The sequence below is a fragment of the Gymnoscopelus microlampas genome (assembly GCF_963454915.1).
Source record: "Gymnoscopelus microlampas genome assembly, chromosome: 6".
Taxonomy (NCBI): Eukaryota; Metazoa; Chordata; class Actinopteri; order Myctophiformes; family Myctophidae; genus Gymnoscopelus; species Gymnoscopelus microlampas.
In genome coordinates this window covers 56,162,875-56,182,236 of record NC_139943.1, presented here as the reverse complement: position 1 = coordinate 56,182,236, position 19,362 = coordinate 56,162,875, and the positions used below count along the sequence as shown (strand labels likewise).

Sequence of the window (19,362 nt, the reverse complement as noted above, 5' to 3'; positions counted from 1 at the left end):
TTGGAAATTTTTGTAGGCAGTGGTCCAAAGTTCATGTGTAAAATGTTTCGTGCAGATTGCTCAAAAATCCCAGGAGGAGATAGATTTTAACTATTACAGTTTTATGAAAATTATTCATCTGTGCCTAAAACATACATGCAGACTCACATTTCTTTGAAACTTGGCAGAAATGTACAGGGTCATTCCAAATATCACTGAAACCAATCTCACTCCAATTGGCCAAAAGGGGGCGCTATAGCAATTTTTTGAAAAGGCAGACTTTAAACAGGCATACGTCATGCCTCGTTTGGCCGAAAGTCGTGAAACTTGCTTACACATGTGCCTTGACTCATGAGGAACACATCTATCTCTTTGACCAGTAAGCTCCGCCCTTAGATTGTCCGCAATTTTGAGCAGTTTGAAAAACACTTAAACCCAGGATTTTTCGGCTATTTGCGTGAAACTGTATCATCTGTGTGATCTCCTTTTTCAAAGTTACTTATCTGTTGGGCCAATGGCGTCTCCCTTAAATGAATGCCTCACAATCTCAGGGTCGCCAGTTCAAGCCTCACTTGATGCAGACTTAATTTAAGTTGAATTGCAAACAACATGACTGTATCATTGAATACATGTACAACTGGTAAAGGTAATGATGAAATGCTTCTTGGAGAGAGTATGTTTTTGCAATGTATGACAAACTTCATTGTGAAAATAACCGATCTACAATCTCAAAACTTTTCAGATAGCAACATGTTTCTGAGCTTGTAGATCGGCTGCTTTCACTGGTTCACTTTTATCTTCAACAGATGACCTCAGCCTGGACAAAGCTATAGCCCTATAGGTAGTGTCTCAGCCTGTGAATCCTAAGGTCGAGAGTTTGATTCCTGTCAATGGCAATAGGTTGAGATGTCAATGGGTGTGTTTTTTCACCTGGGATTGCCCCCCTGCGTCCTATATATGACCACCTCAGCTGGGTTGGGCTGAAAAGAATATTCGCCTGTTGGAATCATTTGCTTTGTCTCAATTTCAATCTATTCCCTTTCCATGCCTTGACTCATGAGGAACACATCTATCGCTTTGACCAGTAAGCTCCGCCCGTAGATTGTCCGCAATTTTGAGCAGTTTGAAAAACCCTTAAACCCAGGATTTTTCAGCTATTTGCGTGAAACTGTATCATCTGTGTAATCTCCTTTTTCATAGTTCCTTGTCTGTTGGTCCAATGGCGTCTCCCTTAAATGAGTGCCTCACAATCTCAAGGTCGCCAGTTCAAGCCTCACTTGATGCAGACTTAATTTAAGTTGAATTGCAAACAACATGACTGTATCAATGAATACATGTGCAAATGGTAAAGATAACCTGAAATGCTTATTTGAGAGTACGATTTCTCAATGTATGACATACTTCATTCTGAAAATAGCCGATCTACAATCTCAAAACTTTTCAGATAGCAATGTGTTTCTGAGCTTGTAGATCGGCTGCTTTCACTGTTTTCGGTAGCGAGGAGACATACAATTTCTCTATTGGTAAATGGTTTGTGAACGAGTGATCTTAGTGTTGGCTTGGTTCATGACAGAAGGCAAGAGTTTATGATCTTCAACAGACAACATCAGCCTGGACAAAGCTATAGCACTATAGGTAGTGTTGCAGCCTATTAGCCTATCATGGGGCGGCCATAGCTGAGGCCTGTTCCTCAAAAGGTGAATAAACTAAGCCTGGACTTAAGCCAAATCCAGACTTGACAAAGTCGGGTCCATATAAGCCTCGTTCATTCCGTTCCTCGAAGCAAAGCCAGGCTGAAAAGGAGCGACTTTGTCGAGCTAGGCCTTGTCAAGCCAGGCTATGTCCAGCCAGGATAATGAAGCCAGGCTTCACGTATTTCTATAATAGACCATGAAAGTCGATAGCAGAATCCTTGAACTTGACCAATCATGGAGTCCAAAACCAGAGCGGCGTTGCTCTCTGTGGCTGAACAGCAGCATTGCAGCAGCTCATGAAGCAGCTCATGAAATCATACAAGGAAGTAAAATGTATTATAAGCGAGAAACGCGACCGCAATAAATAGATCCAGGGAGAAAGCGTGGCAAAATACAAGCACACACAGAGTGTGTGTGTGTGTGTGTGTGTGTGTGTGTGTGTGTGTGTGCGCGCGCGCGACGCGACGGGACGGCAACGGGACGCACGGGACGGGAGGGGGGGGGGTTGACCGCGACTGGGGGCCGCGACGGGATGAGCGGGGGACGGGATGAGCGGGGGACGGGGGACGGGGGACGGGGCGGGACACGCAATAACCCCACATTTGCAAGACCACTTTGGTAGAGGTTTGGGTTGTGTAGTTACCTTGCCATCATGATGTAACTCCAAAGGTGGACAAGAAATAAAAATTAATTTCTCCATTGACTAGAAATTGATAATTTAAAATATGCTCCTCATTGACTTACATTCAGTGAAGAGGCTCTTTTAAACCCGTAACTAATATTTTAAAAATGTCTATATATATATATATATATATATATATATATATATATATATATATATATATATATATATATATATATATGGGTTATATATATATATATATATATATATATATATATATATATATATATATATATATATATATATATATATATATATGGGTTATATATATAGACATTTTTTATAATATAAAAAAAAATCTGTTATATATTATCAAACGTCTAACAACAATATGAACTATAGTGTTAACAGAGTGACAATGACATCACATGAGTCATTGTGAAACATTCATGGTCACACACTATTTCAGTAATATAATTAATTGGATTATATCTGATTGTATTTATTTCATTTTATTTGAATGCAAGGTCATTAAAATGAGTCCATATTCAAACACATGTGTTGAATTAACTGTGGAAAAACTTGAAGAACAAGGCACTGGATTAAGTAAGCTTGGCTGTTAGCCTGCTCCTGACCAGGCTAACTTCACAGCTAAATTGCCATGGTAACTAAGGTAGGCTTGCTTCAATTCTCTTTTGAGGAATCGGGTCATGGCTAAACTTAGCCAGGGTGAACTGGCTAAACTAATCTTCAAGCTAATTCAGCTTTTGAGGAACCGATTCAGCCCTAATTCTGGCTAAATTAAGCCAGGATAGGTGTTAAAGCCAGGCTTAAGCTCTAATTCCCTTTTGAGGAACAGGCCCCTGGGTGGTTAGTGAGCACGCCTAGGGAACCAGAGGCCCTGGTTGCCCCAGGTTCGATTCCAGGCCATCCCAGCATATGCGTCGATGAAATGAAATTTGTCCCTGAGCAAGACTCTTAACCCCTAATTGCTCACAGGTTCTCATTGGAAACAAGACCACAAGGACTTTCATGAACGACCTGTTAAAAGGAATTATCCTTATCCTAGTCCGAAGGTTGAGAGTTCGATTCCTGTTAATGGCAATAGGTTGAGATGTCCAATCTATCCATTCTGTTTCCATCTCTCTCTCTCTCATCAATCTATTCCGTTTCCATGTCTCTCTTCAATCTATTCCGTTTCCATGGCTCTCTCTCTCTCTCTCTCTCTCTCTCTCTCCAGTTTCCATCTCTCTCTCTCTCTCTCTCTCTCTCTCTCTCTCTCTCTCCAGTTTCCATGTCTGTCTGTCTCTCTCTCACTGGCCCCGTATTATCGCTGCTTGCAGCTATATTTTTACTTCTATTTCACCATTCCATGTTAATAAAAAAAAGAAGACCAAACATAAGTGGGTAAACACTTTTTAAATATGTTTTATTAAGGAAAATGAAAAGTAAAAACGTTTAAAAAAAATGTCCAAAATAACATTACATTTTAAATTACAGTCATTTAGCAGACGCTTTTATCCAAAGCGACTTACAATAAGTGTATTCAACATAGGTAGGGACCTCAGGTTAAGATTAAAACTAAACCAAAAAACATTTCCTATACAAACATGTTTCCTAATTTAAGGTAAAATAGCCTTTAAAACCTATTTAATAGTTTAATTTCATTTATTCTCTGCAGTCTCTGCAAAACTGAGCGCCAGTGGACCCAAGATGGAAGGTAATTTGAAAAAGATAATTTCAGAATAGATATTATTTTGAAAATACTTTTTCAAATATAGATTATATTACATTATATAATATTCTATTCTATGATACAATATAATATCATATTTTATTACAATATATACTATTCTATGATATGATATGATATGATATGATATGATTGATATATTATATTATATTATATTATATTATATTATATTATATTATATTATATTATATTATTATTATGCTTAAAGATTTTGTCAAACAAAACTAACTTGTTAAATTGATGTTATTTTTAAATGTAAAAACCGCACAAGTATTTATGATTGGCTTAATGTTAATATTGTGACGATTTCAGCCCTTCTTGCTCAGCTGTCTGCCATGGAAATGAGGCTGAACGTCAAACGGAGAGACACAATGCAGGTATTATAACTTCATGCTTAGTATTGTAATGTTCTAAGACAGTGGTTCCCAACCTTATTTTGTCTCATGTAGGCCTATCCCTTGAGCTGTTTTGCACTCGGTTTAAGTCTCTTAAATGTTTTCTATTATCCAACTATATTAACGGACATGGATCTGACAAGACACTGTGTTGTTTGTGGAACTGTCATAGTTTCATCTAAACCTGTGGCTGCAGGGAGAATGAGAGTGACAGCAACTGGATGTTTGAGGCATTTATCTGTTTGTTGCACTAATTGTTTTGGGTGAAGATTTGACCATGGGGTAAAGCAAAGCAAAGTTTGTTGTTTACCCAGGGTGTCGGACTAAGTACGAAACTTGTTTCCAGCCGGACCCTGCATGGAAGCCTTGCTCAAGGGCTATTCAGCGGTGATTCATGATTGATGTGATGAATTGGGGAATCGAACTAGGGACCTTCCGGTATCAAGGCCGCCCCTCTAACCACTAGGCCACCGCTGCCACAATAATAGGGTAATAGGGTAATAGGGTAATTTAGGGTAATAGGTTAAAAGTGCTGATGCGGCGAAAGCTAGTTAGGCATAACAGTTTAGCAATGGATGAAATTACGTGGAATATTTTCATATATTTTTTGAAATAATGTTGTATAAATCCACAATCATTCCCTGTATTCCCTGCAAGCTGTACCCCTGGTTGGGAATCACTGTTCTTAGAACTGATGCTGTTAGAATTTATATATAGTCTAAAAACGATCTATAATGTATATGGCTACAAATTTAGGTGAGGTATCAGCTGGACACTTTGGTATAGGTTTGGCTTGTGTACTTATGATGTCATGATGTAATTAGTCCAACTGGTGATATCATTCAGGTGTGCGGTTGATTAAGAATTAATAATCCAAAAAATGTCCCCCTTGAATTTTCTCCTTAACTTCCATTGTATGATTAAAGAGCTCTCAAATTCACTCTTTTAACACATAAAGTAATGCAAACAAAACTGACAATATGCTATATAACCACCACCACGGCCAAAGAAACCATCAGGCAGAATGAAATGTTTGGAATGGGGGGAGTCTGGTGCAACGCTCAGGTCCTGGACCTGGTGAGACGAAGGAGGAGCCCGGCCAGGAAGCCATCCACAGAGCTTAGTCCGTCCACATGCCAGAGCCTCTCCTCTCCCCAGTCCCGGCAGAGTAGTTCCGGACAAGCGGATTGAGTGGCCCTGTCTTTCCCTAAGAGGACTGACCGTGGGTAGCTACTGGGACGTAAGTTGGGGCTTGATGTTGCGAGACCCGAAACACCCGTTGACCCCAGGCTATAACACTGATGATTACGTACCAGTTGCATCCATGTGATGTTTTTCTTTATAGTTATTCTATTTATAGTGGCTCATAGGAATAGACTATGTGACAACCAGGAATAGTTTGGTGACAACTGGAGAGACGGTTGACAGCCGGAATGTAGACGGCATCCGGGAGCACTATGGGTTAGCGCCCCAGCCTGTGTCTTCCGTGAGGAAGAAGCCCAACAAATCCACGGTGAGGTCTTTAAGGAGGGTGTGGAGTCTCGCTAGGAGACCGCCTGCCAGGTAAGCACCGCACCATGGAGAGAGAGTGGATGAGAGACAGAGAGAAGACCAGGAGACAGCGCTGCAGCCTAGGCCGCATCATTGAGTGGCGCTACCTACCAATCTACCTGATGAATCAATCCCAACTCAGCGCACCTGCCTGACCGGCCGGGCGTTGGCTACAAACACGCGCCTCTCTGTCTCAGTCCTCACTGGCTCTCCTTGGTGAACGGACAGGTGCTCAGGCGGTAAGCGATACACTCCACTATTTCCCTTCCAAATGATTATTGACAAGTGAAATTATATCTAAAAGTCTGTATATTTTATATTATAGGCAGCCATATGGAACATGTGTAAACAATGACCTGAATGTGACGAATGGACTGGGCCCCCTACCCGGGACAGGACCTCCGAGTAAAAAGTCCCTGAAATGTGTTTAAAATCTTCCTCTGTGTTATTTTTTCCAGAAATGGCTGCCGAATTGACTGCCAGTCAGAACCATGTTGAACTCCTCCAGACCAAATTCAGTACCAGTGAAGCCCAGATCCAGACTATCCAGACCAGACTCAGTACCACTGAAGACCAGGTCCAGAGCATCCAGACCAGACTCAGTAACACTGAAGACCAGGTCCAGAGCATCCAGACCAGACTCAATACCAGTGAAGACCAGGTCCAGAGCATCCAGACCAGACTCAGTACCAGTGAAGACCAGGTCCAGAGCATCCATACCAGACTCAGTACCACTGAAGACCAGGTCCAGAGCATCCAGACCAGACTCAATACCAGTGAAGACCAGGTCCAGAGCATCCAGACCAGACTCAATACCAGTGAAGACCAGGTCCAGAGCATCCAGACCAGACTCAGTACCAGTGAAGACCAGGTCCAGAGCATCCATACCAGACTCAGTACCACTGAAGCCCAGGTCCAGAGCATCCAGACCAGATTCAGTACCAGTGAAGACCAGGTCCAGATAATCCAGACCAGACTCAGTACCAGTGAAGCCCAGGTCCAGAGCATCCAGACCAGACTCAGTACCACTGAAGACCAGGTCCAGAGCATCCAGACCAGACTCAATACCACTGAAGACCAGGTCCAGAGCATGCAGACCAGACTCAGTACCAGTGAAGACCAGGTCCAGAGCATCCAGACCAGACTCAGTACCACTGAAGCCCAGGTCCAGAGCATCCAGACCAGACTCAGTACCAGTGAAGACCAGGTCCAGAGCATCCAGACCAGACTCAGTACCAGTGAAGACCAGGTCCAGAGCATCCAGACCAGAGTCAATACCACTGAAGACCAGGTTCAGAGCATGCAAACCAGACTCAGTACCAGTGAAGACCAGGTCCAGAGCATCCAGACCAGACTCAGTACCACTGAAGCCCAGGTCCAGAGCATCCAGACCAGACTCAATACCACTGAAGACCAGGTCCAGAGCATCCAGACCAGACTCATTACCAGTGAAGACCAGGTCCAGAGCATCCAGACCAGACTCAGTACCACTGAAGGCCAGGTCCAGAGCATCCAGACCAGACTCAGTACCAGTGAAGACCAGGTCCAGAGCACCCGGACCAGACTCAGTACCAGTGAAGACCAGGTCCAGAGCATCCAGACCAGACTCAGTACCACTGAAGGCCAGGTCCAGAGCATCCAGACCAGACTCAGTAACAGTGAAGACCAGGTCCAGAGCATCCGGACCAGACTCAGTAAATGTGAAGACCAGGTGGAGAACTTGAAGACAGAAAGTGAAGGTAAATAGACCAGAATGATTTTCAGTCATTGCATGTATGAGAGGACAGTGTTGAAAAAAGATGTTATTAAGGGGCCAAGGCCAAAGGGCCTCGGACCCTTATTGCATCTTTACACTTTCACTATTATTATTATTCTTCCACCGTTTTTTGCAGTTCTGGCCTAACCGTGCATACGTTTTTTACAAAACTCGGCGATATGGTAGAGGGCTATGCCAAACGGCCAAGGTCCGAAACCATCAAAACCATTGGCCAAAGGCTGGCGCTATAGCAATCAATTGAAAATGCCAACTTTGAACAGGTACAACTCATGCCCTGTTTGACCTACAGCCATGAAACTTTGATACACACATGCGTCTCCTCATGCCTAACAACTTTCACGGTCTGACTTTTGACCTCTGACCTTTAGATCTCCCACCATTTTGAATTATATGAAAAGCAGTTAAAATCAAACTCCTCCTGGGATTTGTTTCTGCACGAAATGCTTTACACATGAACTTTGGACCTATACCGACGGATTTATGTGGTTGGATTTTTTTCTAAGTGAAAACGTTAAGCTTTTATGAGCCTAAATATTGCAGTTTTATGTAAATTATTCGTCTGCCCCTAACACATACATGCAGACTCACATTTGTTTGAAACTTTGCAGTAATGTAGAAGGTCATTCCAAATATCACTGTAACCAATCTTACTCCAATTGGTCAAACGGGGGCGCTATAGCAATGTTTTGAAAATGCAAACTTTAAACAGGCAAAGGTCATGCACATCTATCACTTTGACCAGTAAGCTCCGCCCTTAGATTGTCCGCAATTTTGAGCAGTTTGAAAAACACTTAAACCCAGGATTTTTGAGCAATTTGCATGAAACTGTGTTATCTGTTTGATCTCCTTTTTCACCGGTTCAGGTCTGTTGGTCCAATGGCTGATTGCTTCCACACAACATGACTGTATGAATGAATACATGTGCAATTGTTAAAGATAACATGAAATGCTTATGTGAGAGTAATTATTTTCAATGTATGACGTACTTCATTGTGAAAATAGCCGATCTACAATTTCACAAGTTTTTGGACAGCAACTCTTTGTGAGCTTGTAGATCGGCTACTTTCACTAGTGTTGGTACAGAGGAGACATCACATTTCTCTATTGGTAAATGGTTTGTGAACAACTGATCTTATTGTTAGTGAAACAGGGGCTCGGTTCATGGCAGAAGGAAAGAGTCTATAATCTTCAACAGACACCATCAGGCTGGATGAAGCCTTAGCTCAATCACTATTATGACAGCCTGTGAGTCCGAAGGTTGAGAGTTTGATTCCTGTCTATGGCCATGGGTTGAGGTGTCCACGAGTAAGGTCCTTAACCCTTAGCCACCATCCCTCAGCTATTGAGAATTCTCATTTGTTAGTTGCATGGGCTGCTTTGTCTCAAGTTCAATCTATTCTGTTTCTACGTCTTATTGTGCTATGTTCCATACCGCTTTTTGCCTATCATGCCATGGCCTGTTTATCGCTTTTATCGATTTAATATTTAATATTCATGTTGTATCGATTTAATATTCATGTTGTATTGATTTAATATTCATGTTGTATTGATTTAATATTAATGTTGTATTCATTTAATATTCATGTTGTATTGATTTCAGCTCATGGTGCTCAGCTGTCCGCTAATGAGGACGAAGTCCAGGAACTGTTCAGTACGTATGTTCATCAAATATAAAAGTCGTAAATGTATGTCCCACCTGGTTAGGTAATACCTGTTGTACCCATCTGTCTGTCTGCCATATATTTGGTCATATCGGTCCTATCGGTGGTTCTGGACAACCGGTTCTCCATATATGCCCATTAATGAAATAATGTTTATTTCTAACATTAAGAGTAAAAACCAAACTCCACAAATAGTGGACCTACAGTATATATGGGCATAGTCCTATATATCAGTGGTTTTCAAAGTGGGGTCCTTGAGGGGGTTCCAGGGGGTCCCCAGCAAAAGTAGTTCATTTTCATTTCATTTTAACCACTTTATCCATTCATATGTTGGCTATTTAAAAATAGCAGATCTACAAGCTCACAGGGCATCACTTCAGGCCGCACTGTGAACTTGTACATCTGCTATTTTTGAACATTTGTGAAAAAATATCGAAAATGTTTTTAAAAACGCTTGTTCCAGTCTAATTGCCCACTCTACAATCATCAGCAGTACTGTAGATGAACGTCGGATTGTTTTTCTAGTGATTGATAAGGTTACAATATAGCAGGATATTATTGCATGTCTTCCATACACAGCCATATGAACACTCATTGGCCACATTTCCCAAAGAGATGCTGCGTAGGTTTTGATTTGATTTGAAAATTTATTGGAGGATAAATCCCTTGAGATGTATCATCTCGTCTTCCAGGGTGTCCTCAGGCACAACATACAAACAATGACAAAAAAACAATCACAAAACATTCACTAACGACAAAACATACACATGAGACATACACATAAGGGCTCTCACACCATCCCAGACCGTACTACATCAACAACACATGTCATCTAAAAACTGAAAGTAAATAATGAGAAAATAAAAGTAAAAAGTGATCTAAATACAATCAAAAACAAAAATCAGAAGCAAGAACAGTTCGTTTTAAGTGAATCAAGTAAGGACATTTTGAAAACAGGAAATGAAATAATTGATCTAATTGCAATTGCAGATGCTGCGTAGGTCCTTACGAAGGGTCTACGTGCATCCACACGGGCTGCGCAGTACCTTAGCAGGCACGTAAGAGCCGGGTTTTCCTAAAGCGATTTCAGGTGGTGCGTAGCCTACGCAGCTTGCGTAAGTCCCCAGTTCCTCTCACAAAGTGACAGCTGTTGCGCTTGCCATGTTTATGAATGTTTAAAAATCTTTGAAAAGCTCACGTGTCACAAGCTTGTAGATCTGCTAATTTTCAAAAGATTTTAATACATATTAAACTTGGAAAATGGGACATTCTGCATAATGAGTACTTTTACTTTTGGTATTTTAAGTATATTTAATTTACTTGCATAATGGGGACACTTAGTGTTTTCATATACATTTACCTTGCAGATGTCACCTCACCGCTGTGATTTAATTCATAATCAAACGTTGTATTTGGAGTGGACTGCTTCAGGACATCTGACAGTAGGCTATGTCACCTACAGTATTTTTATCAGATGATCGGATCATCCATGTGAGAGTAGGCTACAATTTGTAAACGCCGGGTTCATGCATATACGTGTGCGTGTGCGTGTGCGTGTGCGTGTGCGTGTGCGGGTGTGTGTCTGTGTCTGTGTCTGTGTGTGTGTGTGTGTGTGTGTGTGTGTGTGTGTGTGTGTGTGGTATTTGTATCGATCCATTTCACTGTATATATATGCACAAAGGGTGTTTAAAGTGCTGTGTAGCGTAGGACAGCACTACGTAGGTTACGTAGGCTTCGTCCAGGAGGTCTTACGTGCTTGCTGTTTCCCGAAGCCTGTTAGGCAGACACGTAATGCTGTGCACTTGGGAACCTAGGACGATGGTGTTTCCCGAAGCCAGTTTAGATAGCACTTAAGGCACAACCAGCTGCTACTAACGAAGATAGTGCGTAGCGGGGTTGCTACTGCGCAGCTGCGTGGATGCTCTTACGCAGCTTCTAGGCTACGCACGACCTGAAATCGCTTTGGGAAACCCAGCCATTGTGTTTTCTGTGGCTGTGTATGTATCTAATAAATGCAATGTATGGAATTAAGCTGCAACTCTACTACTGACGAACGGTACAGGTCCTTACACACCGGAGGCAATTTTTTCAAGCGAATAATTCGGTTTTGCAAAGTTGCGCTCCGGATCAAAAATGTACTTAAGTAAAAGTACACAAATATTGGCATCTAAATGTACTTAAAGTACCAAAACTAGAAAGAAGGCTAGTCATTATGCAAAATGTCCCATTTCACAATTTTTCAAATGTATGACAATAATGTCATACATTAATGTATTAACAGGGGTGCACATAACTGGTGCGCAGGTGCGCATGCGCGGGAGGCATGCGTTAATCCGACAGACCTTTTCTCCGACTATGTGGCATCCGCGTGCGGTTAGGGTTAGGGTGCGGGTTTGGTTCGGGTTTAGTATTGGAAACGTCGGAGCGCTGCGCTGTCGGAGGAATGCGCTGTCGGACTAACGTACTGCACCCGCATGCGCACCTACGCATGCATGCTGCGCGGCACATCAGACGAAGAGAAGCGCTTTTGCGCACCAACAGCTGGGACCGTTTGGACAGGAATTTACTTCCTGAAGCCACACTCACACAATCACGCTAAAGCAGTAGTCGGCCCCATACAGAGCCATTAGGCGGAGGGGTAGGGGACGCATGCTGCACGTGATTGTGTGAGTCTCGCCTCGAATCCTGACACAGTCGCACGACTGACTGTGGCTTGCTGTGGCTCGCTGCTGGCTGTTGGCTGTGTGGCTCGCTGGTGGCTGCGACTGACGACTCGCTGCTGGCTGTGTAACAGGCACTCGTCACCGATGATGAACGCAACGTGATGGTGCAAAATATGCCGTGAACGTCCCAATCTGGCGGATAAAACCAGCACAGCACAGGACACCAACATTTGGGGGGCACCAAATGGCGTAAAAAAAAAAAAACGGCAAAAAAATGCAGAAATTAGAAGCAGGGCGCTACAACATTAACCCCCCACCCGTTGACAACACGGTCCCGGGGGCCCGGAACGAAGTCCGCGCTGAACAGCACCCCCCCCCCGCCCGTTGACAAAACGGGGTGGGCGGCCACACCGTTAATTTGGTGAGCACATGTCCAGGTGCTCTTCTGAGTACTAGACCAAAAAAGTTATGTGCACCCCTGTGTATTAATGTGAGTTTTGTAATAATAATCTAAATCTACAAAGTAACTAGTAACTACAGTTTTGAAATAATTGCAGTGGAGTAAAAGTATAATAATTGCCTTTGAGATGTGGTGGAGTAGAAGTAAAAATACTGAAAATACCCCAGATTTGTACTTAAGTTACAGTGCCGGCTCCAGGCTATAATCAGCAGGGGGCCATTAATTTGTCCAGGGGGGGGCACTTTATTTTTCAACACCCCTATATAGCAAGCAAATGCAGTATTGGCTACAATACTGCACCAACAACAAAAAATACAATGATTGCATCATAATGTCACCAAAAAAAAAAGGTGCTACGCACATAACTAGGGATGGGTATCGTTAGGATTTTAGGAGTCCAATTCCGATTCCGGTTCTGCTTATCGATTCCGATTCCCTATTTCGGTTCCAAAATGGTAAAAAACAAGAGTTACATTATTATTGCGAACGCGGAAGGAGGCGAAGCCGCGCCTCCGCCCAAGTGGAGCATACTATGAAACTCTGCTCGGCTTGTGTGTCTGTCTGTCTGTGTTCAGTATGTGTGCAGCCGCGCCCCCATGTCACTCACGCTCTCATTGGCTGCCCCCATGTGACTCACGCTCTCATTGCCTGCATGCACTACAGTGTGGCTGAAATTCGCCTGTGCCCCTGGGTGACTAATTACACTCCTCTGAGAAAAATATAGCAGCGACAGTCAAAAATAACACATCTACAAGCATCTACACGAGTTCATCTATTGGGATATCTAAGAATTCCATGTCATTTGTGCATATTTCAGGCCGGATGGCAAGTAATTGCTCATTCAGCTGCATGTTTTCTTTCATCGATTTTCCTGTTAATCAAATACCTGGCAATCCCCCCCCCCCCTCTCTCTCTCTCTTTCCCTGATCAGATGTGCTCTAGGGCGCTAGTGACACACACGCACACACGCACACGCACACACACACACACACACACACACACACACACACACACACACACACACACACACACACACAAACAGTCACACACACACTCCAGACACGTCGCGACGCAGCGCGCATTTCCACCAGTCCACCACCACACAAATATAAATTAATTCTTAAGAACTTTGCGAGGTCTCTGTTCCGGCGGTTCAGTTTAATGCCATGCTGCAGTAAATGTTTTGACATACCAGACATGCAACCTGTCTTGGCGCTTATCAACTTTCCACAAGTATTGCACTTCCAATTTCATTGGGTTCTGATTTGCAGTGAAGCCACACTTCCCAGCTGACACGCGACGTCAGTACAACGTTGTCCCAACGTTGTACTCCAACGTTGGATGACCGTTGGATTTTGGTTGTAAATGAAAGTTTGTCTGACGTCATAACCCAACGTTGGTTAGACGTCATAACCCAACGTTGTTTAGACGTCATAACCTGACGTTGGTTTGACATCCTGAACTAACATTGATGTAACGTCAATCTCTGATGTTATGTAGACGTTGATTAAAGGTTGGACTCCCAACGTTGGATACCAGTTGTATTTTTGTTGTAAATGAAAGTTTGTCTGACGTCATAACCTGACGTTGGTTTAACGTCAATCTCTGATGTTATGTAGACGTTGATTAAAGGTTAGACTCCCAACGTTGGATACAAGTTGTATTTTAGTTGTAAATGAAAGTTTGTCTGACGTCATAAACTGACGTTGGTTTGACATCTTAAACTAACGTTGATTTAACGTCAATCTCTGATGTTATGTAGACGTTGATTAAAGGTTAGACTCCCAACGTTGGATACAAGTTGTATTTTGGTTGTAAATGAAAGTTTGTCTGACGTCATAACCTAACGTTTGTCTGACGTCATAAACCGACGTTGGTTTGACATCTTAAACTAACGTTGCTTTAATGTCAATCTCTGATGTTATGTTGACGTTGATTAAAGGTTGGACTCCCAATGTTGGATACCAGTTGTATTTTTGTTGAAAATCGAAGTTTGATTGACGTCATAACCTAACATTGGTTTGATGTCAATCTCTGATGTCATGTAGACATTGATTAAAGGTTAGACTGCCTACATTTTTGTTGAAAAGTAAATCGGATTGACGTCAGAAGGCAGACATTGGTTTGATGTAAGCATCTGATGTTATCTTGAGATTGTATTTTAGTTGAATAAAATTGGACTGACATTCTCCAACGTCAGCTTGATGTTAATCTCAGATGTTATGTAGACGATTACTGGTTCAACTCCAAATTTGGATACAAGTTATAATTTGGTTAAATGAACATAACCCAACGTTGGCAAGACGTCATCCTCCAATGTTAAAACCCAACATTTTTTTGTTGACATCAATGACAAAAGTTGGACATGCAAAACATCAAATGGCCATCAAAACCAACGCTAACCTCACATCAACTTCCAACATTAGACAGACATGAGAAAATAGTTAACACAATTCACAAAATAAATCAAGAGTGATTTAATGATCACAAACTGGGCACATCAACAAAACAAGGCCCACAAAAAGGGCACACAACAAGGCCCACAAAAAGGGCACACAACAAAGCGACTTTACAAGTCCAAAAGTTGCTTATAATAATAAGCGGACAACCCTGTCCAGTGTGTGGTGGAGACAGGAGTATCAGTGTGAGATCTACAGAGCGATGAGGAAATAAGAGGGACACTATTGCAGTTGGTGGAAAGTAGTATACTCTTAAAGTAAAAGTGTTCAAAATGTGTCACAAATCGTTCGCAAAATAGAAAAAGAAAAAAAATAGGGCTTTAATTGGTTCACACATGGCTTGTAATAATGAGATTCTAAATCTACAACGTAACTTGTTGACTAACGTTTTCAAATGATTGTAGTGGAGTAAAATGTATAATAGGCCTATTTGCCTCTGAGGAATAGACCCAGTTCGCACACAACGTCAGTACAACGTTGTCCCAACACACTTGTACAAAACAGTAATTTATTTTCTGATACAAGGCCCACAAAAAGGGCACACTTTGAAGTTTGAACAAATCTTTTTTTTTCTCAGTAAAAACACAAAAAAAAATACAAGGAGCAACTGTGCAAAACAAGGCACACAAAAAAGTCACTTCAAGGGCAACGCCCCTTTGGTAGAGGTTTGGATTGTGTAGTCGGCAAGGTGACTGACTTGGTTACACAACCCAAACCTCTACCAAAGTGGCGTTGCCCTTTCAAGTTCACGTTTTTTGTACAAAACACTTTGTTGTAAACAAAAAAAGGAGCCAGTGAAATAAACAAACTGTGCAAAAAAGGCCCTATTCTTTCTTGCGGCCGCCTCCCCCCACCTTGTCTGGAGCATATTTGAGCACGTTTGCCATTTGTTTAGCGATATTGGCCTCAGTTTCGTCGCTGGTGCTCTTCATTACACTCTCTGTAAGACAGAGAAGATGGGCTACAGTAAACAGTAAAAACATTAAACTGCAGACATTTTAAGGGGCTAAACATCAAAGTTAAAGGGATTTCAACTTTGGATGCTGGCTACATTTTGGCATTACAAATTGAAAGCCAGCAGATATATCAGTTTCAAAGACAACCATCCAGCATCTTTACACTTGAAAACATTGTGGGCAGCTGCCTGGTTATTCACAAGTGGCCACTATGTCAAGACATGGTTACTGGTTTTCACAAAACTACACTAACTGGAAATATGCTGTTTACCTATGATGACATTATAGAGGCGGAGCTTGACGAAGGCCATCTTTGTTCCCTTTGCCGCTCCTTTCATGTTGAATTGAGCCATGACATTGTTTGACATTACCCTGTGGATACAAAAGGCAATTTAAAAGTGATGTAATTACATTAACTTAAGACTAGTAGAGAACCAGGTGAGTACATGCAGTAGAAGTTAACACCAGGACTGCCAACACAAATGACATCACTCAATTTCCAAAATGAAAATGAATGAAAAAAACACTATTGTTTCAGTTTGGTCTGGTGTTCCCTTTGCGAGGTCATGTCAATGGAAACCAGCTACATGCATCTTTGTGACGTCATGTTGCTGGCCTCCAGCTGCCCCCTGTGAAAGCAGCATAAAAATGAATAGCACCGGAAAAGTCCTGAAGGGGTCAGGGCATTGTACACTTGGGTGACAGTGCTGTAGAAGGAGAATTTACCCAAGTTTGTTTTAAAGGTGGGTAGTAACTGATCACTCTAGTTTCCTCTAGTATTGTGGTAGTGAGTAGTGCTTTTTTTTTAGGTTAGTCAGATATGTGGGTATTGAGGGCACGGTTGCATTCACACTTTTTAATGTCAATCCCATGTTTACATTCTCTACCTGGAGCCACCCTCAGCTATCAAAATAGTTCAAGAAAGGTAGCCCATGGCCCCAGGCCAAGTAGTAGTTTAGTTCAGTGGCCTTGTGGTTAGAGTATCCACACTGAGACTGGGAGGTCGGGGTTTGATTCGCAGCCAGGCCATACCAAAGATCTGAAAAAATGGGATCCAATGCCTCCCTGCTTTGGCACTCAGCATCAAGGGTTGGATTGGGGGGTTAGATCCCCACAAAATGATCCGAGCGCGGCGCATGCTGCTGCTCACCGCTTCAAGAGATGGGTCAAATGCAGAGAACAAATTTGGCATACAGCAATGTATGTGACAAATAGTGGGATTGTACCTTTACTTAGCTTGTTTTGGAAGGTTTGGGGCTTATCTAGTGACATTGAGATGTTGAAAACAAAGAGGTGCTTGTACAGTCAGAGGGGTACAGCCATACAGTCCTGACAGCCCTTCTGGACAAGATAAAAATCTGCCCAGAATACAGCCAAAATATGTAACCTCTTCTCTGTTGGCACTTACTAGGTCATCAACTCTGACCTTTAAGTCATTTGGAAAATACAATGTCACGTCAAAAGCAAAAATCTACTTAAATCCATAATATGAATACTTGCTTAATAGCTATAAAATAACTTACTTCTCCATCACTCGACGGACATTGTCCTTCAGCGTAGTCCCACCTACCAGCGCCAATGAATTAACCTGAAATTAAGGTGGTTGAGAAAAAACAAAACAGATAATTAATCACCATGACTGCTTGAAGTTACAGTGAACGAAACACTCTACATTAGAGAACAGTCTACATTAGAGAACACTGTAATATGTTGGCATCACTTTGTTGATATTATAGGCTACTTTGACTAGAGATGCTCCGATCATGATTTTTCAGGCAGCTCACTGATTACCAATCACTAGCAGTCGGTATCTACCGATATTGCCGATCACCGTCAAATCCATAAATCCTTCTATTTATTGTGCAACATTTAGATATTTAATTAATGATTATTCTTACACAACATTGACATTGTATATTAGAAGATGAGACAGTATCGGGAATTGACAACCGTTTATTGCAGGCCGAGGCAATGGGCCGGAGAATGCACTGTTCTACAATGAAACATCTGCCCCACTTTGATCTATTTACCGATCACAGCTGATATAGGCATTATCGGCCGATTGTGATCGGTTGCTGATCGATCGGAACATCTCTAACTTGTACAGAAACAAATAGCACCGTGGGACAGTACGCCAATGCTAAAAGGTATACAACAATAACATCCTTAGGACTTCCCATTGTGATTCTGTGTATTCAATTCATCAACAGAGCATCAAATATTAAACCTTAAATCTCAACATCTATTTACTACAACTACTGGTAGTCTTGCATAGCCAGAAGTGTCTCAGATCTCTACCTTGTACCTACCAGTGCATTTGGTGACATCTAAATTCAATGTAAGCGCTACAACTGGGTGGAAACATTTGATTGGAAAACAAACTGCACTATAAAACCAATGCAAAGAGTCTGCAAGACAGTCTTTCATATTTGAATGGTATTAGGAATGGTTGTCAAAGCAGAAAGTGTAATTTTGTTAGTTGAGGATTTCTCCACCATTCTAAATCATACATTGAATTTAGATGTTGCTAGATAGGACATACTGGACACACACAACCCAAAACCAAATCAAAACCAAGCATATCCATGTCCGAATGCCTGAGCATGGTGATCAACCCAAAACAGTCTTGACTAGGTACAGAGTAAAACTATGCACCCACTGCACACAAAAATGTGGTGGAAACCGTGCCTGCCCACTAAACCGAGATAGACATAAGCTTCCCACAGATTACATACACCCAATGTGAATTTGAAAACATGACCGACAAAACTCCCGTACCACAGCAGCAAGATGTGTGACCTGTTGTGATAAAAGAAGGTTAGCCAATGGAATACAACCAAATTAAAGTCTAACTAACCATTGAGTGTCCCGCACTGTTTTTACAAGAGTAGAGTTCTTGACCTACTGCAAACAGAGCTGCTACCTTAATGCATTTTAAATCCGAGGCAAAATCAATTTGAGGACAAATGCTGCCATTGTCCAAAAGTGACAATAAGCTTTTATACACTGTAGACTAGAGCAGTGGTTCTCAAACTTTTTCATGTCAAGGACCCCCAAATTGAGACTTATTAGCCCGCAGACCCCCATTTGAAAAGATATGCCAGGGACCCCCATAAGAGAAGATTTTTTTTACGGCTCTAGCAGTGATTTTCAACCATTTATATTTCAAGGACCCCCAGTTTGACATGCATTAGGGCTACGGACCCCCATTTAATGGCATTTCTCTCTCTTGGAACTGAATTTATATAGTAAAATCTATGTTAATTTAACTCTGAGTGTCCAAATGGAACCAAATGGACCCGTTAGGTTCCATTTGGTTCCATTTGTACACTCTCAGAGTTACAGACCCATAAGGGTCCATTTGGTGCCTAATCTATAATTTAGCTGAGGAC

The 19,362-nt window shown here is 42.0% G+C and overlaps 1 protein-coding gene across 1 annotated transcript in view; it reads left to right on the top strand.

Annotated features, from left to right (window-relative positions):
• Positions 1-7,294: 7,294 nt before the first annotated feature.
• Positions 7,295-19,362, top strand: part of LOC311047917 (uncharacterized protein) — a gene marked incomplete at its 5' end in the record, with an annotated part of 35,095 nt that continues 23,027 nt past the window's right edge. The window contains 2 exons of the mRNA XM_084060869.1: positions 7,295-7,733; positions 9,372-9,422. Coding sequence (XP_083916995.1) covers positions 7,295-7,733; positions 9,372-9,422 — 490 coding nt within the window. The remainder of the gene's footprint in view (positions 7,734-9,371; positions 9,423-19,362) is intronic.